This window comes from Agelaius phoeniceus, chromosome 6 (assembly GCF_051311805.1).
Source record: "Agelaius phoeniceus isolate bAgePho1 chromosome 6, bAgePho1.hap1, whole genome shotgun sequence".
NCBI lineage: Eukaryota > Metazoa > Chordata > Aves > Passeriformes > Icteridae > Agelaius > Agelaius phoeniceus.
In genome coordinates, this window is record NC_135270.1 from 1692760 (window position 1) to 1718681 (window position 25922).

Genomic DNA, 25922 nt, shown 5'->3' on the forward strand with positions numbered 1-25922 from the left:
TTTCACAGTTTCCAGTAAACTTTGCTGTGCTGGAGAAAATGAATCATAATGTAATCATGACTGTATCTCAGCTTGCCTTGTGAAAACAGTGATGCATTTGCCATCCCTCCTGTCGCTGGTTAATGATGTTCTGCCCTCAGAGTTGGTTTGGTTTTTTTAAAATTTCTTGATGGGACTACTTCCTAGAATATTACTCCCATGGGTCTCTTTTTTTTTCTTTTTCTGGTGGATATCCCAAAACTAATATTTCAGGATGTATTCTATAGCTTGACCAGGAGGATTTTTTTGCAGCAGAAATGGATTATGTTTTTGTAACTCTCTTGGCATCTTAATTTGGTTTTTTTTTATACTTTGTTTTTCTTCATTTTTTTGGGAAGTCTGGGCAGAGGGAGGGTAGAAATTGTCCTGCACATTTTCTTCCAAAAATACTGTTTCTACTTTCAGAAACTATGTCTTTTCCAATCTCTTCTGGTAACTGTGGATCCAGTTTACAAGGACAAAAAACATAGAACAGATACAAAACTAACACAGTAGCTTTCTTTCTGTTTTTGTCTTTTTATGTAAATACTCCTTGTGTTTAACCTAATCTTCTGGTTTCCCATCACCCTCTGGCTGACTTGTCTGGATGCAGCTTCTCAGTTCTCCACTGCCATTCAATGGCTGGTTTTTATTGTTTGTTTTTTTGGAATTGGCATTGCTGCACCCAAGAAACCTCATTTACAACTCAAAACTGCTTTTGGGCATCTTTGATTCTTTAACTTTGTGGTTTCCAGGGATTTCAGTGTGACTGATAACATTAATGCCCCAGTGAAACACAGGAAGAACTGTGTGATACCTTGTGTTGAAAAAACATAAAATTACAGTAATGGAAAATGGAATGTGTTGATTCCTAAAAATGTGTGTGTATGCATATGAAATACTGCCCAGAACGTTTCATTTCTTTGATCATTGGCAAAGCAATCCTGTCTGTGTTTTCAATGGATTAATCCTCGCTACTGATCTGGAAGTCTGATGTCTACAGATGAGGGCAGCTCTGCCAAACGAATTACTGTGGACTGGAGCCCTCAGGGTCTTGCAGCCCCAGTGCCAGCTGTTTATTCCTCTTGGGTAATTGCCACAGCCCCAGTAACCAGGGGGACACATACTGGAGAGCAGAGATCTACACATCCACGCTTGCAAAGATGATCTGAAATACACTCCTGAGAGCTTTTGGCACAAATCTGGGAAAATTAATGCTGGTGCTGTTCTTTTCCTCCCCCAAGACATAACCTGGAGTGTTTGCTTCAGCACAGCCGTAATTTCATATTTTTGCTTCAAAAAACCCTGAACAAATATTAATTTCCTTTCTCACAGAAATCCTCAGGAGAAACAAAAGAAGCCTTGCTTTGGCATCCAGTGTTCTCTGAGGGCACTTTCTGGTGTCTCCAGCAGATATTTTTGGCCAGCTCTCAGAGAAGCAGCATTGCTGCTCTTTTTTGCTTTCTGGGTTGGGGGAGATCAGTGAGGGGACAGACAGGCTGTATATGGGCATCAGGTGGCTTCAAGGATTCCAGACTGGTGGCACTCCCTGTCCCTTGCTCCCTGCTGGGGTCCACCAGAAAGGAGGTGGCCCCTCCTGGGCTCTGGCAGTGTCACGTTGCTGTGTCAGCTCATGGCCTGTCTTGCTGCCCCATCCTTCTGCATTATTCCTATTCTCCAAGTGCCATAAACCAGCATCATTTCTGTGATTGCTGACTAAGAGAGTCTGCTTTTTACTGCCTCATGTGCTTGTTTCCTTGTATGGTGTATTTACCTCCGTAATTATGTCCCCATGCATAAAGGGAATGCTGCAGTAGAGGAACTGCTGCTGAATGTGGCTCAGTTTTGTTGGTATAACTTTATATATAGCAGGGATTTTGCTGACAGGGCTCTGCTAGCTACAGGGTATGCTTTTATTTGTCTTCCTCACAGTCGCAGTTGTGCCATCAAAGTTTTGCCTGTGACCTGAGGGTGAGGAGCAGAGAGGAGGACACAGGTCTGTGAGAGAAGTGGGATGTTGAAGTTCCCACTGGCAGCTGGGCAGGAGTGGTGCCAGAGTTTCCTCTCCATCATCCTCTTGTGTCATCCATCCCTGCTCAGTGTGTCTGGCTCTGCCATCTCCCTGCTGCTGTGTTTTGGGAATGGAAAATAGGGTATTACTTGCTCTCCAAGTTAGTCTGGCTCCGTGTTCCAAACATCCTATTGAAAGCAGAAAATCTTGTGCTGATCAAAGGACAACCAGCACTGCCTATTCTGTGATTACTATCTATGCTGTTCTAGCTTGTGAGCTTGAAATTATAAGTGTCACTATAGAAAAAGAAAGGCAGGAGTTTCAAAGAGCTTCAATTGTTTACTGAGACTACATCCATAACATCTTTCTAGCTTAAATAACAGGTGCTTTTTCTTAAGAGTATGCTTTCTTAAGAGGCAGGCTGATATTGCCCTTCTGGTATACTGCCTCCTTTGTTCTTGTGATCCTAACCTAGGAAAACATCAGCATTAACTTTCTACTGTTGTTTATATTGTGTTTCTCATCTACTACAACAGAGCTGAAAAATGTTCTTCCTCATAACCAGTCTAAACAAGAGTCAGGTTTTAATATCTTGTTTATGCATAGCATTAACCCCCAATGACTGTGGTAGAATCATCTACAGTTACCTTTGAAGATGTAGACTATATGGAAACTTGGGACTTTGCAGCAGAGCTTTTAGCAAGCCTGTAAAAATAATTTTTAAGTGCTTACTGTAACCTGCACAGAATAAGAATTGAGCTAGAGACATTTCTCCTTGAAACCACTGGACTTGAAGGTTTAGAGTTATAATTTCCACTGGTGTAGCTACAACAACATTGCTTTAAAATAAAAAATAAAAAGAAAATTTCTTTATTTTAGAATTCATTCTTGAGAAATTATGGTATTACTGGTAAGTAGATGAGTAGTTTGAGTACAAGCTGCATTCAAAATTATGTATTGTCGTTCATTTGTGCCTTTGCTTTGCAAAATGAGTATCTTGAGGGTTTTAGTGATGTTTACAGGACAGGAGTTCTTGTGCAGGCATCAGAACAGTGTGAGCTCTGTGGCTGCCAGTTCTTTGTGGGATTTATCTGAAAGCTGGCAAGTGCTGTGTCCTTGGGGCCAGCAGAGGTCTGCGCCCCGTCCCTGGGGGTGCACATGTGGCCCCTGGGGCAGTCCCCACTCTTTACCCCTGCCAGCACCGTGTGTTTCTGTGAGTGGGGACACACGCAAGCTGCTGTCTGCCTCATGGGGCTGATCTCGCTCTTCTTGTCCTTGTCCTAGTGCAGTCTCACAGCAGAGCTCAGATTGGTAACATCAAGAAACAAACCGACTATTTTTAAAGCTTCCAGCTTTAAAATGTGTGGAATGTGACTCAGTCTCTGTTGTGGCAGATAAAACCCTACAGATAGGTCATTTTATTTTCTGCTTCCTGTGAACGAATCTAAAATACCCAGTGCCAAGCCTTGGTGCTCCTGTGCACGCGTTTCCAGCTGTATTTTATCGTGGGTGCTCCCAGCTGCTGCAGGTTAAACGGGCACAGCAGCACTTGCTGGAAGGCTGTGTTTGAAATGTCTCATATAACCACTGCAAAAGGAGCTGATAGCGTGCATGGTAACCTTGTCAGTTCACAGGCACACAGTGTCTCAGCAGGAGCTGTTTGGAATTCCATACTTGGCCCAAAAAGTTATTTTGCAGGGGTTCCGTGGAAGCTGGCTTTTTATAAAAATACAGAAGAGTAATCTGGCTGTTTAGAGAGACAGTTTGTGAGCCTTTGTTCAGAGGCAGCTTCCCTTCACTGATGTTTGTGGTAGGACTGTGCATCTTAAGGAATGGGTTGTCTGTTTGTGGCCAGCACAAAACTAGTATTTCAGGCCAACATGCTTTTAACTAGTTTTATAAGCAAAGCAAATGAGAGCTTCACTTGTTACCAGAATTACATAGAATTTTTTTTCCTTTTATGTCATTTTTAGGACAACATGCAAAGAAACCAAACCGCCAAAAAGCTGTGTTTCCTCCAGACAGAAATGTTTACATTTAAAATGGTCTCCACAAAAACAAAGTGCATCACAATAGAAACTAAACTGAAAGACTCAGGCAGTTTTGTAGCACAGCCAGTTTCACTTGCAATCTTCACATTTTATGATGGTATTGATCTCTTAGTTCAGTCAGGGAAAGAGGCAGCAGAAATGTTCTACTTTAAACTGATGATGAGGAAGGGCTGGAGTAGATGACTGCTGTGATTGCTGCAGTCTTTTGTTTCTGTTGTTGTTTCTAACCTTAAGCCAACAGTAAATGTATTGTATCCTGCATGCCAAACTGGAGTCTCAATAAAAGAATTTATTCTTGGTAAACATGGCAGAATTAGGGTTGGATTGAAAGTGGAATCAGGATTAGTGGTATTGAGTGCTGGGAATTGAATCCTTTCCTGATCTCCCCAAGGAACATGTTCTCAAGTATTAGAAGCAGCGCATTAAGGGACTAAGGAAGAACTTAAGTGCTTCAATTTTGAATTAAATTAGGGTTGTTCCCATTCCAGTGGGACACATAAGCCAAAAGAGGGTTTTAATTTTTGTTGGTAGTACCTCGAGACCTTGCTGCCAAGCAATTTGTATGGTGCTGCTGTCAAGAAGTTACGTTATTTTCCTGTAATGACTCATATATGTCAGCTTTACTGCCTGCTCAGCTTGCTGCTGAGAGACTCCATGTGCAGATGTGAGCCAGCTCCATACATCCATCTGACTAGAGGTACTTAGTGGAATTGCCCTGACAGTGGAGCTGCTTTTTTCAGTATTCTCAAGATTGTCTGCAGTAGCAGAGCTTGTTTTGCTGACAGGAGATATCACCCAGGACTGGAGCCATTAGTTTTCCTGTGGATACATCAGTGCACGTGCCATTGCTTTAACTCCTGCTTTCTCTCTGCCTCCTTTGCACTGCTTTCCTTTTAGTTGTAACAAGATCTTCACTTTCTTCTTGGGCAGCCACCAGGCATGAGCAGCACTTCTCAGCTTTCCTTATCTGACATTCCTGTTGGCCCTGGCTGGAGGCAGAAAGGAGGCAGGGATAACTTCTGACAGTGGAGGAACCATGGAAATGGAGCCCTTCTTCTTCCCAGTGTACTTTGTGTCCTCCAGAGACTCCTGCAATGCCATGGGAAGCTGGGTGCAAGGCCAAGTTCTTGTGTATGCTTAATACATCATGCAGGGGACCTAAAATGGCAATTCTTGTGTCTAACCCACAGATGCTTCAGTTCTGACTTAAAAGAACTGTTTGTGCAGCCTATTTCCTGCTCTCTCATTCTTTTCCTTTCACTGACCCAAATTTTTATTGGGCTCTGCACCACTTCAGTGAAGTTTAAAATAAAATGCATTTTATTTTTGGATTGTGCTACTAGAGGAAGTTTAAAAGTCACGTTAAAAAGCATCATTTGCAGTTTCAGCATCAATACTCACCTTGATGAGATTTTTGGCTCTATATTTCATCCCTAGAGTGATCTATATGATGAAGGAAGTAAAAGGATAAATTATAATACTCTAGGAACTCAAGTACTTTGCCAAACACTGTTAATTTTTCTGCTACAGGTAAGCAGTTAATGCATTGCCTCTTAAGTCTTTAAGACAGTTACAGAACAGGAAACTTATAATTATAGGCAAGAAATGACCCTGTTGAACTCCTTATCCTTATTGCATTGCTTCTAGTGAGTTATATGCAATACTGCAGTGAAATATCAGTGGCTCCTCAGAAAGAAATGCATACTTTTCCATCAGCTGCATATACTTAGAGCACCATCTTCAGCTCTGTCATCTGTCAACACGGTGTTCATGCCAAAAAAAAAAAAAAGGAGAAATTAAGTGGTGTTTCCAGAAATCCAGAAACCTTAGTAACCAGAGTCTCCTGTCTCATCCTGCTTTTTTGACCACAAAATGTTACTTTTTTGGAGAATATGACCTCTGACACAGCAAGGAGAAATGCTTCACTAGTGAGCAAATGTCTACTGAGATGCCAATGCCACTCCTCAGTTTTTCAGTATGGGCAAGAAGGGAGTGTGTTGGAAGTTCCTGAGGAGAAGATTTAGTGCCCAGAAAAAAAGAGTCTCAGTCTTGGCTTTGTGGTGTTGGAGAAGGGAGGTTTTATGGCTGGAGATAGTCCTGCCTGTCCTCCCCAGTGGAAAGGCAGAGGAAGGCTAGGCCAGGCTTGTGTGTGTGCAGCACCTACTTCCACTCCATGCTAAAAATGTTTTTGTCCCTTCCCTTTGCCTGCAGCGGGTCCTGCCTTGTCCCTGCTGTTATCAGCACTGCCTCATGCTTGCTTTCCTTCTTTGCTTGGTTCAGATACTGCTCTCCTCTCTTAGCTCTGCTCTTCCCCCACTTCTCTGCTGGATGGCAACAGCTGAGGCCATAAAACTCCAGTCTCTGGGAGCAGAAAAAGGCACTGAGTTAAGAGCTGGTGATCACACGGGCTTACCAGTTACACCAAGAGTTACCTTTCAAAGATATTTGTGTTTTATGAACACAACTGTCTTGGGGTGAGCTAATAAAGCAGTGCAGAGGAAGCCCTGTTTCATAGCTGTGGTGTCAGCAAAGCCTCTGGTAGGTGTGAGGGAGGAGCAGAATGTGAGTTTCTGGTGACAGTACTGTATTTGCAGGGTGCCCCGTGGCAGGAAGGAATGATGAATCTGACTCCATGTTCTCAGAAGGCTGATTTATTATTTTATGATACTATATTATATTAAAAAATATTATACTAAACTATACTAAAGAATACAGAAAGGATACTTACAGAAGGCTAGAAAGATAATAATGAAAACTCCTGACTCTTTCCAGAGCCCCGACAAAGCTTGGCCCCGATTGGCCAAAGAGTGAAAACAACTCACAGCAGAATGCAATGAAACAATCACCTGTGGGTAAACAATCTCCAAACACATTCCAGATGGGAGCACAACACAGGAGAAGCAGATGAGATAAGAATTTGTTTTCCTTTTTCTCTGAGGCTTCTCAGCTTCCCAGGAGAAGAATCCTGGGTGAAGGGATTTTTCAGAGACTCTGAATGCCGGAGCAGAGGAGAGCGTGTGTGACTGCCACTCCCTCCCTCAGTGACGTGCCCTCAGTGGGACGTGTCACTGACACTGCCCCGCTCCCTGAGAAGCCACTCGGAATTATTTTGAGGGAAAAGGAAAATGAATACTTCTCTGTTAGTGAAATATCTCAGGCAAGTATAAACGTTGGGTAAAGTAAGTGTTCAGCCTTGATTTTAAGTATTTTTTTTTAGTGGGCCTCAAATCCTGAGGCGCATGCACACCAAGCTGTTCAAGCCTCATGGTAGCACCTTGTGCTGTGTTTCATGGTTGTTCCCTGCCTTTCCTGTGGAACTTTTGGATCTGTTGGTCCTTTTTGGACCGACCTAAACCCTTTGTGTGCTCTGCATTCCCAAAGGCAGCAGGATGAGGGGAATGCTGGGCCTCCCTCCCTCGCACCTGCCCGGGGCTGGCAAAGGCAGGCTCCCTCCTGCTGACACGCAGCTCCTGGGGCTGTGCTCATTAACCAGAGAGGCTTCCAAGCTGGGAGAGTGCACCGTGTCCTGGGCTCCTTCTGAGGCAATGGGAGCTCATGGTGCTCAGCTGCTTGAGAAATTAGATCTTCTGAAAGGTGGGGCATGTAAAACGTTTGTGCTTTTACCTCACAAAGCTCTGTAGGAGAGGGCATGAAACGTACTATAAATGAAGTATTCAGAGGGGAAAACAAAAATTTCCTGACTTGTTCTTGGCACCAAACATTTAATCATGACATTTGGTCTTAAAAAATGTACAACTCTCAACATTGCCAATTCATTTTACCCACAAACCCACAACAGACTGATGATGTGCATACAAAGGTTATTTATTTTGAGCACAGACAGGGAATGTGAGTATTCCAAATGCTTCCTTATATCTCCCTGTGGGATCTCTTTAATAAGTTGCATAATATTTTTCTGTATTAGAGGATGGTAAGACAGACATGGTGGGGCTCTTCTTTACTTAAATACACTGGTTATGTTTTCTTTTTCCTTCTTTGAAGGAAATGCAAGCAGAGAATGAATAGTTTGTGAACAGTGTTAGACTGAGAAGCGTGACTTCAAAGGCCTTTCTAACAATTTATTCTGAAACTATCAGCCAACAGATGACGTTCCAAGTAAAATAACTAATTATGTGGGAGGTTAGGCAAGCATTGATTTAGTTTTTGGTTTCTTGGACTGGCAGATAATTCTTTAATAGCAAGAAAAAGAGCAAATTACTTAAATTTCTGAACCTGAGTCCAGGTAAACCTTCTTCTGAGGACAAGTTTATACATAACCTGTAACAATATTCTTGGAAAATGTGAAAGCCACTTGGATACTTTCTGTGGACCTTGGCTGACTCTAAGATGCTCCCCATTAGAGATGAAGAACAAGGTTAAAGAAGGATAAGGGAGTGCCGCAATGAAAGTATTTTAGTTCTTTGAAACTTGTGTTAATTTAGAATAGCATTGCTCTTGCAGAATGTAAGGGTATTTATCTGGAATATCAGGCACAGTTTGACAGTAATCATGTTACTAGGAAAAGCCAGTGGGGCTTAGCAGGCCAAACATCATTACTTTATATTGTCAGCACATGACAAGGTAAGACTCCAAACACATAACTTCAGCATGGAACATGTGAAGACGTGGAGATAAAATTCCTTTCTATGTGCTAGAGCACCAAACCCTTTCTCATTTTGGCAAGAGTGTTAGGGAAAGGGGGGGTCTCTGTGATTACTTGTTTTCGGGTTCCTTTAGTTCTGGTGTAACTTGTGATGATGTTTCTGCTTAGCCTGTTTTCTACATTTGCTTGTGGCAAATGATTGTGCCAATCCTAAATTGCTCTGGGTAAGCTGCACCCTTGGCCCTAACTTGTGCCACAGAAAAAAAAAAAAAAAAAAAAAATCCATCAAACCATGTTGACTTTTGGCTGCAGGTTTCCATGAATTCTTAAGACCAAAATATCACTTGCTGTTACATAAATTCTGCTTGGGGAAAAAATCTGGACTTTTGGGGTTTGTACATCAGTTATCTAGGACTGAACAACAGCAACAAAAAATTAAATCCTCAAGCTCTCAGTGAAGCTGGTTCTTGTTGTAGCAGTAGGCTTGAGCTAGCAGGGCTTTTCTAACAGTCTTTGTGAGTATAAGTCATGACAGCACAAATATGGGATGTTTGTTTGTGACACTTGGGTATCGCTACTAACTTTTTGTGCCTGCTTGTACAGTGTAAGAGCCTGAATGAGGGATGTGGGACTCCAGGGGCTCTCCAAAATGCAGTTTATTCCATCCAAGGGGTTACAGCAGCTCAGGGTCATGGGTGGCAGAGCTGTGCCTACAGCTGGCAGCTCCAGCTGCAGGCAGGAGCCCCTTTGGTTTAGGTTACATTGCATTCTATACTTTTCTTTGCTGAGCATCTTCATACAGTAGAACCAATCTATACCTTAACTATTACTTATAGCCTATCATAACTACTGTAATTACCATATTCATGTCACTGTTCTCCAATCACTCAAAGTCAGTACAGTACAGTTTAAGCTAGAAGTTGTTTTTCAGTTTTCTTGCAGTGGAAAATTCTGAGACCTTTTTTCTATTTGCCACTTTGCTGACTTGTTTGCCTGTGCTATCTTTGTGCTTGGTAAAAACATCTTGTTTGGGGTGGGTTTATCCTTTGCTCTAAGCCATAAAAACCCCTTCTAACTCACACACCCTCTGCCTCCTTGGTTATCCAGTGAGACTGGCTCAGCAATTCTTCTCTTCTATATCAAAACTTGCTTCCATCTCTATTCCTTCATCAGACTCTACATTTAAAAATCTTTCTGCTAAGCATCCATATCTGTGAGACTTCCTTGTCAAACTTTCATCCTTCCCAACAGGCTGGTCACTGTATGCTGGGGTATTATGTTCATATTGTATGTGCAGTTTGTGGATTTAATTTTATCATGCAGAACCTGCTTTAATATGACCTGTGTTTGTCTTTTCTAGGAATAACATGTGTGGAAGTACTTGCTATTGTTGATCACCTGTACCCCAGCACGAGAGCTCCAGCTTAATCATTCTCTGCTCTCAGAACATGGAGGAAAATGACGATGAAAAATACAATCAAGCTGGCCAGATATTTGAAAACTTTGTACAAGCATCAACATGCAAAGGCACCATTCAGGCCTTCAATATTCTCACTCGCCAACTTGACTTAGATCCTTTGGACAACAGAAACTTTTACACCAAACTAAAATCAAGAGTTACCACATGGAAGGCCAAAGCTTTGTGGAACAAGCTTGATAAGAGAGCAAGTCACAAAGAGTATAAACGCGGGAAGTCTTGTATGAACACTAAGGTAAGTAGAATTCAGTTTTGGATTTCATAGCTTGGGAACTTTTAAACTTGTATTTCTGCAGAAGCAAGGTTTCTACGATCACTTACAGTGTGTCTGTTCAGTAACCCTTCCTTTAATATGCTGAAACTGGTTATTGACTGTTTTAGACAAATTTTAAAGTGTTTTTCTTCTGAAAGTTCTGTGGAAACTCACAATATATAAGAGTGAGCCTTAAAGCATCCTTTTACAGTCTGTCTCAGACTTTGTCCTTTTTATACCTCATCACCAAATGGGTGTAAGATGCAAACTTCTGAAGAAATAGGCTGCATTCATGACAGACTCTCAAGAACTACTTGCTTAATTAAGCAGGGGTTTGCAAGGTACAAACTGTAACATATTCAGGCTCCTCAGCTGTGTGTATGCTGTAAGAGACCAGGGCTGGCCAAATGTGTTTCAGCAGCAGCTCCTAAGCTGCTCTCTGAAGGTGCTGCTTGGAGGTCTGGGGATCTGTCTCTGTCACCTGGCATTGGCTCCAGCTGCTGTACAACAGCAAAATACAGTCCTGCTCTATTTATGGGTTGAAGTCCTTTCCTGGTAGTGTTTTTTCACCAGCAGAATGTGGGTAATTGCTCTGTGGTAGTCACTGAGAGAGATGGTCTGCTTGGTTGTGGAGAGGACAGGAAATGATCTTTTCACAGAGCATGCATTACATATTTTGATAGAGTGCACCGACGAGCACTCTAAATCTTGCTGACAAAACTGTACAAAATACTCCTGCCAGTTGTTTCATCTGGCTATCACAGAATAATTCTACTAGCTTTATCTCAAGAGCAATTCATTCATTTACTGCCAAGTGATGGCTCAGTGTTGTCCCAAGAAGGGTGACTTTTAAGAAGCTACTTGGCTATATAGAGGTAGAACAGGGAGGAGGAGCATACTGGGGTATAACATATATAGGCACCAAAATGTGAAGGGCTTTTTAATTAAAACTATCACTGAAGTGACTCAGTAGATAGGTAGTGTTGAAAGTCTCTTTCTTCTGGTTTGCATCATTGACTGAAACTTCTCAAATGCATGAGAAGAACACCAAGTTACCTTCAGTACATAGAGAGTCCTCTGGTTTTATTCACTTTTCATAACCTCTCAATGATTATTGATGTTTTTTAAGGTCATAAGGGTCCTTAATATAGTTTTATATAGTAAAGGAGTGTCATCACAGCTATTTAGACTGTGTTCCTGGCAGGCTCTGGTTTTCTCCTCTCCTTTTTCCCTTCATTTCCCTTTTTGACCTGTGCTTCCTTCCTCCCTTTTTGTTCTTTGGAAAAGTCCTTGAACATATGTCATGGAGCATCTTTGTGATGAAAACAGACAGGAAATGGAAGGAATGAGAAAGTGTCTGATGATTAACAAATTTTAGGAAATATTCCACATGCACCTCACCATACACATACAGCCCCAGGTCCAAATTTCTGTGGTGGGAAGTTTGGGGAAGTGTTTGCAACACAAAAAAGCAGTTTTAAGACCCATGTGAAATGTAAAAACGAAGTCTTCTCTCAAATGGCGACCTTACAAAGCCAAGGCTTTGTTCTGTAAACTTCCTAAGCAAAGTGATTAATATTTATTTTGTGAGAAGATTCTGTGGAAATGGGTTGGTGCATAAAATATATAGGCTGTGTAATGCTTTACAGTGTTGCCAAGGAGGAAGCTAATCAACACCTTCCATGGTGTTTGAAGTATGGTATTACTGCCCCTTGAGACGAAAGATTTATTTTGAGTGGCATGGTGTAAGTATTTGCAGAAATTAATGGACACTTCTGTGATGCACATGCGACCAACGTGCAAATGGCTGTAGAATGTCTGCATGTCAAGAGTGTGGGTCCAGATATTCCGTGAAATACTTGGAGATGTTCACCATGAGCCTGGCCCGTGCCCAGAGCTGCACTTCAGCGTGTCATCGCTGATTCAACAGGAGAAACATGAATCTTCACGTTGCTGGCAATGAGACCAGCAGCCCCAGTGGGGATATCTACCAAACATTCCTGGGCTGTGAATCACGGGCTGCTGCAGAGCCTATCTGTGCCTGGCCCTGCAGGAGGGGAGGCTGCTGTGCTGGGAGAGGAGCGTGGACCCCAGCCACTGAGATGGTGGTGGGCTCTGACAGCTCCACTCACAGATAAGGGGTTCTCAGAAATGCTGGCAGCCCAGCCAGTGCAGAGAGGTTAGGCTGCAGCATGCATAGCACCCTTACCTGCAGTGTAACTGGTGATTTTAGCGTTGTGTCTTATTCTGTGCTGTTTGCAGGGGTGGAACAGGAGCTCACAGCTGCATCCTGGCAGCCGTGCCCAGCGCTCACCTCCGTGGGGCTGCTCGAGGCACATCTGTCTGCCCCAAGTGAAAACCCTGCTTTAACAAGCACCATCACAACTTGAGCAATGAGCCAAGTGGATTCTTGCAGTTGCAGCTCTGGAAACAGAGCCAAGGTTGCTAGTAGGCATCACTTAAAAAAAAATACATGACTTCAAGGCTTTAAATAAGGTTGTGGCCTTGAATGCTGTAGATGAGCCTGCAGCTCATGGTTCTTAGATATGGCCTTGCAATTTTCCCAATCTTTGAAGGAGATAGAGAAGATGCAGTTGGGTTCTAAATGACTCATAATGACTCATAGGAGGCTTGTTGGGGTTCTTTTGTTTGGTTTTGGGTGTTTCTTGTTTGTTTGTTTGTTTGTTTTTTGGGTTTTTTTGTTTTGTTTTGTTTTTTGGGGTTTTTTTTAAACAGAATGAAAATCTACTGCCTCATCCCAAAACTGCTGGGTTTTGGTTTTTTTTTTTTTTTTTTACATGGTATTTAGGAGCTGAATGCTGTACTTGTTGATTTTTGTGCTTGTAAACTCTTAAACCACGCTTGAGTTACTCATTGCAATATACACAAGTTTTGTACATACAGAATGTTCCACTCCAGCTAAATAACAATAATCCTGTGTCTTAACTGCTCTTGAAGAACACTGCCAAATATGGCTTTCAAAGTTTCTACAATGATACAGTTTTAAGCTGGATGAATAAATCTGGTTGACGAATTTTCAAGAAGTTCAAACCCACTGCTATTTCAGAGTTGTCTTATTGGGAGCATTATTTTCCCTGAATTCTTTGTAGGAAAAAAAGCAAAACAACCTGCCCCAAAATAAAGCCAGAGTGCTGTAGAAAGACATGAACAGAACTGGGGCAGAAATGAATTTTCTGAAACTGTAGGAGTCTGCCTGTGTGAGTGTTAAATCTTCACAAAACATAAACTTCCTTCAATCTTGAACTTCTAAGCTGGGAATGAGTCCTGTTCAAAATTTGTTTCTGGAGCTGGCACCTGCCTAGTTCACCAGCATTAGAGAGAAACAAAAGTTTGTACTAACCAGGCAAAACTGTAGATATCACACTGTGATTTTTTGCAAATATGTGCAGAAAAAGCACAATTTTTTTATGCTGACAAAATTTCTCTCTGGTTTTCATCTTCTACTAAATAATGCAGAGGAGCATGGCTGGACTCTGAAGTGATTATTTGTTTCTTTGGGGGATGAAGCTGAACAATCAAAGAACATGAAAGGTTTAATGCATGTTGTTCCCTATGTTAGCAGTTTGAATATCAGTCTAAATTTTTGAACATGCAAAACATCATGCAATAATGAACAAGAATATATCTAGCTAGTGTTAGTATATTCATTAGCCTTTTTAAGACATCTGTGAATGTTGCCTCTCTGTATGGAGCAGATTCATTACTTGCACTTGATTTGCATTTACTTTCAGTTTACCTGTGTAAATGATAGGAATATGTGCAGGCACATGTAAATGAGGCTCCCACTGATGTTTGAGCTAGGTGTGAATATGTATCGGGGGTAGCACCTGGCTCATGCTGTGCACCCGAAATTCAGGCTCTCCCATGCTTCAGGGGAGCAGAAATTTCTGCACATGGAAACATCCCAGGCTTACTTTGAGAGGGAGTGTTGGTTCTCTGAAGCATGCAAATGTGGTGTTGCCTTCCCTTTCAAAGATGTATGCTGTTTTTGCAAAGTACATGCTTACACTTGGGAACTAAGAAAACTTTGCTTGAAGTGCTACTGTGTAGTTATCAGCTGCCGTGGTAGACTCTGGCATTTCTCTCTGGGTATTTGAGTTCTGGGACAAAGCTCCAGTTGAGGAGGGACAAATGCCTGGGTGCAGCTTTGGTCCTCTGAGCATTGTCTGTATTTTGGACCCTACCTTGGGCACAGTTCCTGGGCGGGAGACTTGTACAGTCTGAGCTGCTGTTTTGACGCTGAACAATATTAGCATAAAGCAAGGAAATAAAATTAAGCTAAGAAGTTTTGAAACCATACCTATGTGCATTTGCAGGTATGTGTGTATATGGAATCATATAAAACCCTAAAAAACAAATTCAATGATCTTGAAGTCTGTCATAGAATCATTTAAGTTGGAAAAGGCCTCTAAGATTGAGTCCAGCTGGTTAACTCAGCACCACTAAACGTGGTCCTCAGATGCCTCTCTTTTACGCATTCCTGAACTCAGCCTTTCAAATCTTGTTTTACAATAGATGAGGTTTCCTTCCAAAAACTCCTGTTGGGAGACTTGTTGCAAGAGAATGACTCTAAAATTGTTTTTGACCATGTTTCCAGGACTTACATAAGGATGAAGTGGCTCTTCTTGGTACTGTCATGTGTGTCAGTCTGACCAGGACCCGGTGGCATCTGTGTCCCTGCTGCAGAGAGGGCTCCATGGTGGTGCTTTATCCAGCACAGCAGTACAGAGAGCCTGTGGTTTCAGGGGAGCTGGCCAGGGGTGAGTCAGCAGAGGAGGAGCCCTGGGTCACAGCTGGGGTTGGAGGTTTTCTGACTGAGCCCGAGCCACGTCTCCCTGCTCTAACCATACTGGTGAACCTATGAGCAATAAAACAGGGCATGGTCTTTATCTGCATACCCCTTCCACTCCTTTTCACACTGTCTCCGTTTCTAAAGAATACCTTGGGAGTTACCAAACCTCCTCTGCTGGTGCTGTCCTTCCCAGAGAGCTGAGAAGGGGAAAGGAGCTCCTGGTATCTCTGGGTGCTGCCCTGTTCTGTAGCCGTAGGGTGATCGGCAGGATGAGCACAGCGGGCCAGGTTTCTCTGCTTCTTCTCATGTCTTCCTCTGTCCTGCTAAACAAATACTTGTCTCTTAATGGAGCAAATCATCCAGCATGTATGAACCTGCAGGTAAAGTGGCCAAATTTCCTCCCCAAGTGCTGGCATTTGTTGATCCTTCAGAGGCAATGGGGATTTTCAGCCAGGTTTCTCCAGTGCTGTACATACTGGTACAGAACCCAGTGAGTTTGAGTGTTCAGCTGACCTGACTGATTACATCCCTCAAGACAAACATTTGGTTTTTAATTGAGTAATTGAATTGTAAGATGAAAGAAGGCAAAGCCAGTTATGCTCCAACGGAAAAAATATCCATATTATAATGAAAATTGTAACCTCTTTCATCTTATAAAGAGTAAATACCCATCCCTTTTGCCAGATTTACTATTTTCTTCAAAATAATTATTGGAATAGGGAGATTTCCAAACCTGATAATCAGGGTTTATAATGAACACACCAAACTTGTTGCAGATATATTAGATAGTGTTGCTAGCTTGCTTATTTTAATAAAAAAGCATTCCTGTGAAGTCCACAAAACTTGAACTAGTCAGCCAGAAGATGACTGCCAAGTTAGGAAGCTGAGTGAATGAAAGGTTGTGGCTTTTTACAAAGAGGCATTCAGCTGCTTTGTATGTGTGTGTGTGTATTTTCTTTAAAAAAAACAAACAAACAGTGCTTGGATAGTAGAATCCAGAAGCTGTAGAGGTTTTTGGGAATATTGAAGGCCACATTCTACTGACATTTTAAGTGGCACCTAGGTGTGTTTGGTATACTTGAAAGACAAGCTGTTGATCTTGATATTGGTGCTTCTTTGCTTTTGCCTTTTAGGACAGGGATTCTAAAGCCTTGCACCAGATTTCCACTGTAGAATTATTTTTAAGGATTTTAATAAGCAACTTCTATTTCAGAGCTCTAGAAAACATGGGACTAATGAGGATGAGTGGCAGGGAAGGTTTGCTTGAGATGAGTGGAGAAGCAGTAAATCACCTATGAACATGCAGTGAAACCACAATTGTTGAGCACTGCATTCACATTCATTTCTCCAAGGATTTTAAGAGAGGGGATAGGGAGAAGCTGGGGTGATGACAAGACACAACAGACAGTTTTTTGAAAGCAAAACAAAGTATTTGACTCTTTGTGATGTGTTTTAAACTGAGATTGGGCCAAATTACATCAGCAAAAGCAAATGTTTGGCATGTGATTTGGTAATGAAATCACTTTATTTTCATTATCCTGGAGACACTTCCACAAACACACAGTTTTTTCAGCTTTATCAGTTATGAAAAGTAATGAAGCCTGGCCAAAGCAGAGCAATCAGACAGGCTAGATAAGACATTTTAGGCCTGTGGAATTTAAAGTTTTTTTGGCTTGGAAGGTAACAGTAGCTTTACATCTGTATTTTAACAGAGCTATGCTGTTTTTCAGTCCCTCACTTAATGGCTTTGCAAGTAATCGAGAGAAGGAAACTGTCCCACCCTGACCTGATTTCCTAGATATTTTATGAAGATTCCCACAGGGAGTGACACACAGTTACTTTCACACAAACCAGCACTATTGTCACCACGAGTGGCTTAATGAGGTCTGAATGAAACAAAAGGTTACCACAGGGTGTGTTCCCATGGCCCTGGCTCTGTAGGGCTTTGGGGTTTGGTTCTTTGAAGCAGCTGGGCTGTGTCCATCCGCCAGGAAGGCTGGTGTGGGGGGCAAGGGGAGCTCCAGGGCAGGATGCTTTGCTGGGTCAGGTCTTTGTCCTGCCTTCCAAGAGACCCCTGTGGTTGTTACGGGGTTGGTGCCAAAGGTGGTCGTTAGGGGTTTGTTACTAGCTACGCTTCCAGCCTCGCTCTGGTAATGTTTGTGTACTGATAAGTGAGGAAATACATAACTTTTGCTACCAAGGAGTGATTAAACACTTGGCTGCTAAACCCCAGATTTCAGACAATAAGGCAATTTCCTGTCTCCTGCAGCTGAGGTCCTTCCCGAGGTTCCCATGTCTGCCCTGAGAACAGGGGCTTTGGGGATGTGGTTGCTCTCTTTCTGCTGACAAACAAAATTCTGCATTATCTGCTGCTCAGGCCTCAGTGCAGATAGCTTTGAATATTCTTTTCATAGTATGCAAAATATCACAGTTCTAAGATGCTATACAAGAAGAGAAAATGTAAAATATTTCAGTAGAAGATTATTTTCATAAGCAAACAAGACAATTTCTGTTTGTGTTTTCTCTCTAAAAAGCCATGATATTGATGGCATTCATGGTGAAAAAAGAAGTTTAGCTGGTATCTGCTGAAAAGAAAAAGTAGAAATTCCCTTTTAATGCCCTTGGTTTAATTTGCTTTATTTTCACTGCTACACTGTTTAAAGAGGGGTTATTTTTGTCAGATGGTTCTTGAAATTTCCACATTCCCTAACAAGTCTGCACTTACATAATTTGTTTCTACAAGCAACCAGGTTTCTGCAAACTGTTTGCATCTCAGGTCTCTGGGATATTTGTATCTTAACCTGTGATCAACAGGGTAAAATTGCTAGAAGCTACTTGGAGATTATGAACTTTCCCGTAGAGGAGTGTAATACTCTGAGAAAATTGGGAATATGCTGCAGAAAACTATCTGGTGCTTATGAGGACCCACAGATCCAGCCACCTCCTTAGTGCAGATGACACCCCAGCTAGAATATTCTGGCAGATAAAGCAGAGCAAGTCCAGAGCAGAGCAGCAGGAATGATCAGAGCTCTGCAGAATGTGACCAGCAGAAGAGGCTTCAATGCCTTCACCCAATCTGTGCTAGGGAAGGCCCAAGGGGAGCACCATGGGATTGTTTGGAGTGCCAAGCCACACAGAACTGCTGTGGCATTTCTCTTTCTGCCTCTTGTCATTTTGCTGATGCTGATAGATCAAGTTCTGATTAGCTTTTCAAAGTTTGCCTTCTGCCCTGGACGTTTGCTGCTCCTGAAGAGCAGCTCGTGTTTTTCCAAGGGCACCCTGTTTCCAATTGACAAAGCAGCCAGGAGACGCTGCCTGCCTTGTCTTGCAGCACTCTCTGGATTTGTTCATCTGACTGAGACACTGTCTGAGCAGAAACCATGTGCCTCTGCCATGCTGGGAGTTAGCCTTGTGCTGCTTCCTTCTCCTGCCCCTTTGAAAGGTTTATGAAAGCAGCTCTGAAAGGACCTGTGCAACAGCAAGTGCTCCTTCCTCCTGATCCTGTCCTGCCTGCACCCTGCCTGCCATCCTTGCAGGATTTACAATTCAGATAAAACAGCTGCTCCGGGGTAAATTGCAACTCAGATTAGGAGACATTGCAGGAGATGGCAGTGAGCTTCCTGCCAAGGACTACACACCCAGAGCAGTAATAACAAGTTATGCAGATCAGCAAGCGCCCGGTGGTAGGCAAAGACATTTCTCTCAGGTTTCTTCTCCCTGCTTTTTCTCTTCCTTGAGCTTTAGCAAGGTAGGAAACAATGGGATAGGGTAGGAAGCCATTCCTGGCTGGTGGGGCTGCTGCCATGGTTCTGCATGCCCTGCCTGCCAAGGAAGTTCACTGCCTGGCAGCCCAGATACAGCCCTGATAGTGGCAGAACAAGCATGGCTGGTGCCTCCATCTGCATTTCAGCCAGCCTGGAATGTGAAAACAGACTCATTAATACGTGTAAATAAACACTGGTGTCTGTTTATCTCCTTTCTGTTGTGTCGGATGTTGGTGTAGAAGAAAGTTTTGCACCTTGCTGCCAAAGTTTATGTCTCCACCTCTCTGCCCCTCTTTTTGAAGCATGCTTCTTTTTATATTTTTTCACCATTTTATATTTATTTTTTGAGACTCTTTTGCTTAGTAATAAGGCTTATGTACTACCCTTGTTTTCAGCCAAAAAAGGTTTTGGAAATAAGAGCTAGAAGTGCTGAAATTTAACTTTTCACTGTGTGACATGCTGCCAGCAGCTTGGTTTGTGGGTTCTGTGAGTGCTGTTAACTTTCCCCGCTATCAGAAGCCTTCTTAAAAATGTGCTAAAGGTAAATATTTTTAATTCTGGTTGTTTGAACAATTCAAGTCCATCTTGCTTGCTGGCACTTTTGGATGCTGTGTTACTAAGAAGTGCTGGTTAGTAATTCCTAGTGTTCTCAAATTGTAAGAAAAAGTGTCAAAAGTAAAGGCATTGTCTACCTATGGTAAACTGGTTTGTGCAAGTGACCAGGTAAACTAGAAAAAAAATCAGATTATCACTCTTTTTGGACCTGTATTTAGATTTACTAGTCAAATGTCTGTGAGTGTCAGCAGTAGAAATGCAGTGACTTTGAAGGCTGCATGATGAGCTGGGAAAAAAAGGACTCCAGGAGCCCAGAACTGTTCCCTTCTGGTACTGTATTGCACTTTGAGCTCATCTATAGCTGATGTACACTGCTGTACAGTCATTCTGCTTAGGAGAGTTAGGAATGATGGGATTAAATCATTAAGATCTTTAAAAATAAATAAAATATTAAAATCTGGATTCTGACTCAGATTTGGTGTCTATATCTATATGAGCTCATTTGCTCAGGACTGGCTTCTAAAAGCCATGCCTTAAATGGGTGTTGGTTAACAATTCACCTAATAGAAAAGTGAATTTTAGAATGTGTTTTAAAATATTCTGTGAGATACCCTCAGAGTAAGTTAATGCCCCACTTAGTTGAAAAAGCCAATTTCCAAGTGGAAGCTCAGCTGGTTTATTAGGTCGTTGTGATGTTTGGTTAAAAGTTCCAGGTTTCTCTGTAGATGGGCCAGACTGGAGCAGCAGGGGTGTATATTTAAAGCATGTTACCAAGCTCTGGCTGAAATCAAGCCATGCTTGTTGACCAACCTGCCTGCATGCTTTAGATGCCATAGAGCATGAGAAATCCTTTCCTCCTTTGCTGGCTGTCCAGCAAAGCCCCTGCCCCTGGAAACCATGGAGGGGATTAACCATTTTCTCTCTGTCACTGCTCACAAAGCTCCCCAGACTCATGGCTTGGTCTCTGCTATGCTCAGAGGTGAGGCTCTTGGTGCCTTTATCTCTCTCCATCGCTGTTTGTTTCCGGATGAATTCTTTGTTTTGTGGGTTTGTTTTTGTTTTTGCTAAGTTTTTAGTGTAGCCTCAGAGCACTATCTCAGCGTGACAGGCCAGGTACTTACATGCTGCCAGCCATGTTCATGGCTGGGAGAGTCAGGCAACATTCTTTCTGCAAGGTTTATCTTATTTTCATTTTGATTGTTCAAGCAGCTGGCCAAAAAAAGAAAAGAAAGCAATCTCTTCTGGATTTTGGGTGGAGGCTTGTTCTTTTTTTCTTCCCTGTGTTTTGATAACAATGAAAGGCAGGTAAGAAAACAGCAAACACACTTAATTCCAAAGGATGTTGGAGGGCTTATTTTGTGCTTTTTTTGAGGAGATTTTTGGATTAAAGCACTTGCCAGGTTGCTGGTGGATATGTTTACTGAAATGAGTGTAACATTTTTTTGTTAGTAATGTCTAGGTTTTTTGGATAACTGTAACTGGTGCAAGGCAATGGAAAGTTTCCAGGCATACTTGCTGTATTATGACTGTCAGTTGCAATTTTTTCAAGAAGTATTTTTTGCATATTCTTCTAAAGGATCTGAGATCAAGTCACCAGATTTAAATACAACAAATGCCACCTGGGTTCTTCAGAAAAGCTCCAAAGTCCTGTCAGCTCTGATGCATCATGGAAGGCACTTTTGACTTTCTAACACCCTGGGTGCACACAGCCCCTCTTTAATGTGTGGCATAGCAGAATATGAGTTACAGACGTTGTTCATACCATTGTTTTAATTTCAAACTATGGAAAGAGCTTTTTTTTTAATACACAGGTCTAATATTAGTACATATATCCATGTGACAGAGAGGATGGATGGACAAGTGTGTCCAAATACATCCAGGAAAAATGAAGGCACGTACTTTTTTCCATGCAGAAGCTTATCTTCCAAAAAAGAGAAAAAAATCCCAGTAAAGATGAGCCAGATGAATGCAATAAATGTGCTAATGTTTCACTTCTGGCATTTTGACTCAATAAAACAGGAGGGCAGTAAAGATAGATCCTCTGATCCCTGGGTTGTGCTGCGTCCAGCTGCGAGTGCAGCAGCTGCTGGGCACGGGGCTGGGAAAGAGCTGTGGCCAAAGTCACCCTGGCTTGGGTGGCCTCAGATCCACGGAGCAGTCTTAGAGGGGGAAAAAAATAAAGCTGTGGCTCCATTTATGCCAATCACTGATCTGGGAGAGGACAAAGCTACACATTTCTGAGGTGCTCAGCTGGGAGTACAAAGGGTAAAATACTGGAGGGATGTAAAGCAGAAGTGGAATCGTAGTGAGGCATTGAATTCGTGCATTGACGCAAGGTTTTGTTGCAATTAGGGGTGTGTGAGCCTTGCTCTTCCCAGATACCTCTGAACTTCCCCAGCAGTGGTATTTATGTGGTGTTCACTCTCCAAAAATGCCTGTTTAGCAAGATCCAGCTAATGGTATTATCTTAATAATATTTTAAGGTAGATTTTTAGACCAATGTGTAGTGTATTTAAGAAGTGTCCACATAACCCTTTGGAGAGTTAGGATTTCTCATTAAAATACATCTAAGTGAATATTATTTTTGTCAAATGACATATTTTTTAACCTTGCTAATTCTATAAGGAGCTTCATAAAACAGTACAACAGAGAAAAAAACCCTTTTAAAGATTACATAATCTTTGTAGTCAAGTTTAATTATTCCTAGGCTTTCTCTCCCCGTTTCTTGGGGGAGAAGATCGAAGAATTGATTTTTATTAAAAATAAAGCTTCAGCCTGTGACATTTTTAATGTTGTCTGAAGTGGCATATAGATTTTCATTTTTCAGTGTCCATGATGATGTTTCAGACTTTAAATTGATTGTTCAGTGGGTTCAGGGTGCAATTGGCTGCAGTGTTGTATCTGGTGGCTGTCAGTGGATTTATGTGCTAAAATCTGGGGCTGCAAATGGGAGATGAACTGTAAGTCAGTAAGTCAGGAATGTCCCGCTGAGCAGTCCTATTTTTGCCAGAAGCATTTTCATATCTAGTAAAGGGGATGGCCTGGAAAGCATCGTGGTGGAGAAAGCTCCTGGTGGCCTCTGCCTTTGCTGCTTATGCAGCTGTTTTTGTCTGGAGCCTTTCCAGGGGAACGGGCGCCGCTGTTCCAGAAAATGTGTTGTTCTGTGCCTGTCTCGTGTTGCAGCACTTTAAGCCCCATCACTAATAAGCACTTGTCCAAATCCATGGAGGATGTGACCCTCTGGAATCAGCCAAATTAGTCCTTGGTGCACCCCTGTCACTCTGGGTGTTGCACAAAGGCCTGGGCCGGTGTGAAAGTTGTCTTCTCTCATGGTCTCAGACCTGCTGATTATGGAAATGAATGTTTGCCATGGAAGAGCAAAGCACTGTCCCTCTGTGTCCTACAGGCAGAGCCTCCTGTCACTGGGTGGGCAGGCCCACAGCTGCTGAGGAGGGCACCTGTGCTTGTGAGGATCAGGGGGCTTTGAGGCCTGTGGGAAAGCCACCCCTTTCTGGGAGCATGATCCGTGATCAGGGGGCTTTGAGGCCTGTGGGAAAGCCACCCCTTTCTGCTCCTTTCTGGGAGCATGATCCGTGATCAGGGGGCTTTGAGGCCTGTGGGAAAGCCACCCCTTTCTGCTCCTTTCTGGGAGCATGATCCATGATCGGGGGGCTTTGAGGCTTGTGGGAAAGTGACCCCTTTCTGCTCCTTTCTGGGAGCATGATCCATGATCAGGGGGCTTTGAGGCCTGTGGGAAAGCCACCCCTTTCTGCTGCTTTCTGGGAGCATGATCCATGATCAGGGGGCCTTGAGGCTTGTGGGAAAGCCACCCCTTTCTGCTGCTTTCTGGGAGCATGATCCATGCCTGTAGTTCAACTTCCATGTGATGGTTTGGCTAAAGGCAGTTCAGTAACGTGGGCAGATGGGTTTTGCTGTTTTTTCACCATTTTCACTGAACAGTAGCAGTGATGCTTCTGGCTTGGCATGCCATTAGACAACGAAGGGTGTGCCTGTGTCTGTCCAGCTGTTGTTGAGCTGGAGGCTAAAAATAATCCCCTTTTTTTCACCTCCAAAGCAGCTGAAAGGCAGAAATGAGGAAATCTTGGATTCCTGGAGTTATTGAAGCTTCTGTCTTCATCCCAAGGATGTACAGGGAGTGGATCATCATTTAACACCCCCTTATTTTCCAAGATGAGCTTAATATTTGGGTACTTGGGCAGGAGAGGAGTAAGGGATTTAGAGTGGGATAATGCACTGGGCCACAACAGGATTTGTGTGCTCTTAGCTATGCCAAGAGATGCTGTTTGTTGCATCTCCCACCCCCATGCAACTACCAACTGGTAGATTCCTTGAGCATTTAAATGCTGAGAGCTAATGTTTTTTTAATTTTTCAAGGTCAATGAATAGATTCAGCCTTTCAGTTATAGTGGATGAGATTTTTGTGACTAGGTTCTTGTGGAGTGTTATTTTGAGGTAGGGTTTTTTTTGAGTTTTTTGTTGGTGTTGTGGGGATTGTTTGTTTGTTGGTTTGGGGTTTTTTTGGTTTGTTGTTTGTTTGTTTGGGTGTTTTTTGTTAAACACAGTGGTGGTGTTCAGCTGTTTAACTGCATATGGTTTTTCCACAAGGGGATGCAGGTGCCTGGATTCACAGGCTGCTGATTTAATAGCAGGGGACAGGAGGGATTGCAAGAGGCCTCTATTGTATCCCTCTCCCTTCCCTCCTATTTTGACTCATATATTTGTACATTACCTAGAGGAGATCATAGGAAAATCCTGTGCCTGGCACAGAAGCCATTCGCTATTGGAGAGGTGACTTGTGCTGCCATTTAGCTCAGCACTCGGAATATTTCCTGGAGATTTTCAAGGCACTGCTATTCCTAAACACAGAGAGAGAAAGTAGCCTCTCTTACCAACAGACTGACCCTTGAGTGGAATCAAGCTTATGAGACTTACCAAATGCTGTGTGTGTTTATATTAGTAAATATAAGTGAAAATTTCTGATACATTTAAATTGCACAAGGAAGAAATCAGTGAAGTTCTGTTCTATTTCTGTCTGAAACAATGCATTGTGTTCTGCACTTGGTTGTAGTGTGGGACAAGATTTATACAGAAACAATCATCTTTCAGGGAAGAGTACAATACCTTTTAACAGTATCATAGAAACAGACTATTTACTCAGCAAGTTGAATAAACAACTTTTATAAAATATTCATGGGCTTATTAGTGTTTTATTGTGAAGTGCAAAAATGTCCATGCTTTACTTATTAAGTATGAATTTAAGCTGAAATAGTCCTAAGTTAGTCACTAGGCAATTATTACTGGCCTGGAAACTTACATTAGTTTCATTCAATGGGAATTTTGTAACCCATATTCTTTCTGTAATTTTGCCTTAACATAGGTGCTGTTCTTGGGAAATATGTTAAATTCAATGAAGCTTCTCTTTTGACAGAAAATATTCATGCACATCTGCAGGCAGAAGATCAGCCATTTGCACCAGGAGGTTTTCACCAAGAAAAATGTCTTCTCTCAGTATTATTATCTCAGTGGTAAAACAAGATATAACATCCAACATGATACTGATCCTTCAGGCAGGTTATAGAAGTCTGGCCATGATCTTATTCTTTCATAAGCTGCCCTGTAAAACTAAACAAGACTTTCTCCCTTCGTTTCCAGCTTTAGCAAGAAATATGCAAAAGCTCTTTGTCTGTTCTTTTCAGCAGCTGTTAGTTGGGATAATTTGTGGGAGATGCTTTGAAAAGTCAAGTTGTCCTTTAGCTTTGTGGGGGATGATCTGGCACTGTTAAAAGGCAGTTGATGTGTGAATGGTGATGGGGATGTCAAGAAGCCCTTGGCATTTGTTCATTCAGGATTGATTGTTTGAGACTCCCTGTGTGATGCCAGCTGTCATGATTTGTGTTAAATTGCAAGAAATTAGTTCCAAAAGCAGGCCCTGATGAGCCAGGAGACTGGGATGACAGGAGGGGAAAATAGGATGCCATTCAAAGTTCCTTCTAGTCTGGCTGCAGGAAGGTTTCTTCTGGGAGTCTGTTGGCAGGCAGACCACCAGGGAGTGGCATGGGCCCTTCCCTTGCTTCATAAAGTTAGGAACACAAATGTAGTAAGAATTACTTTTGCAAGGATTTTGTACTGGTTTTGACCCCAGAAGTTTCAAAATTAGATGAAGAAGTGCCAAGAGTAAATTCTACACCAGCAGGAAGCGTCCTCAATAAATCTTAGAACAAATAGCTCTGAGATGTAGATAGATGTGTTTCTGGAGGTAACCACGGGTGGTGGCAAACATACAACCATTTTTCATGGTGTCTCTATGCAATTATGAAGATACTTTGTCAATGTGATAGGAGGAGGGAAGAGGGCAG

At 42.4% G+C, this 25922-nt stretch overlaps 1 protein-coding gene across 7 annotated transcripts in view; it reads left to right on the plus strand.

The window, feature by feature from the left end:
- The window catches only part of MICAL2 (microtubule associated monooxygenase, calponin and LIM domain containing 2), a 121826-nt gene that overhangs the window by 14119 nt on the left and 81785 nt on the right, over nucleotides 1-25922 (plus strand). For all 7 annotated transcript variants that reach the window (XR_013182638.1, XM_077179476.1, XM_077179471.1 and 4 more), the window contains exon 2: nucleotides 10044-10395. Coding sequence is in view for 6 of the 7 variants with exons in the window: in XM_077179476.1 (XP_077035591.1) it covers nucleotides 10132-10395 (264 nt within the window). In the remaining variant the exon portion in view is untranslated. The remainder of the gene's footprint in view (nucleotides 1-10043; nucleotides 10396-25922) is intronic.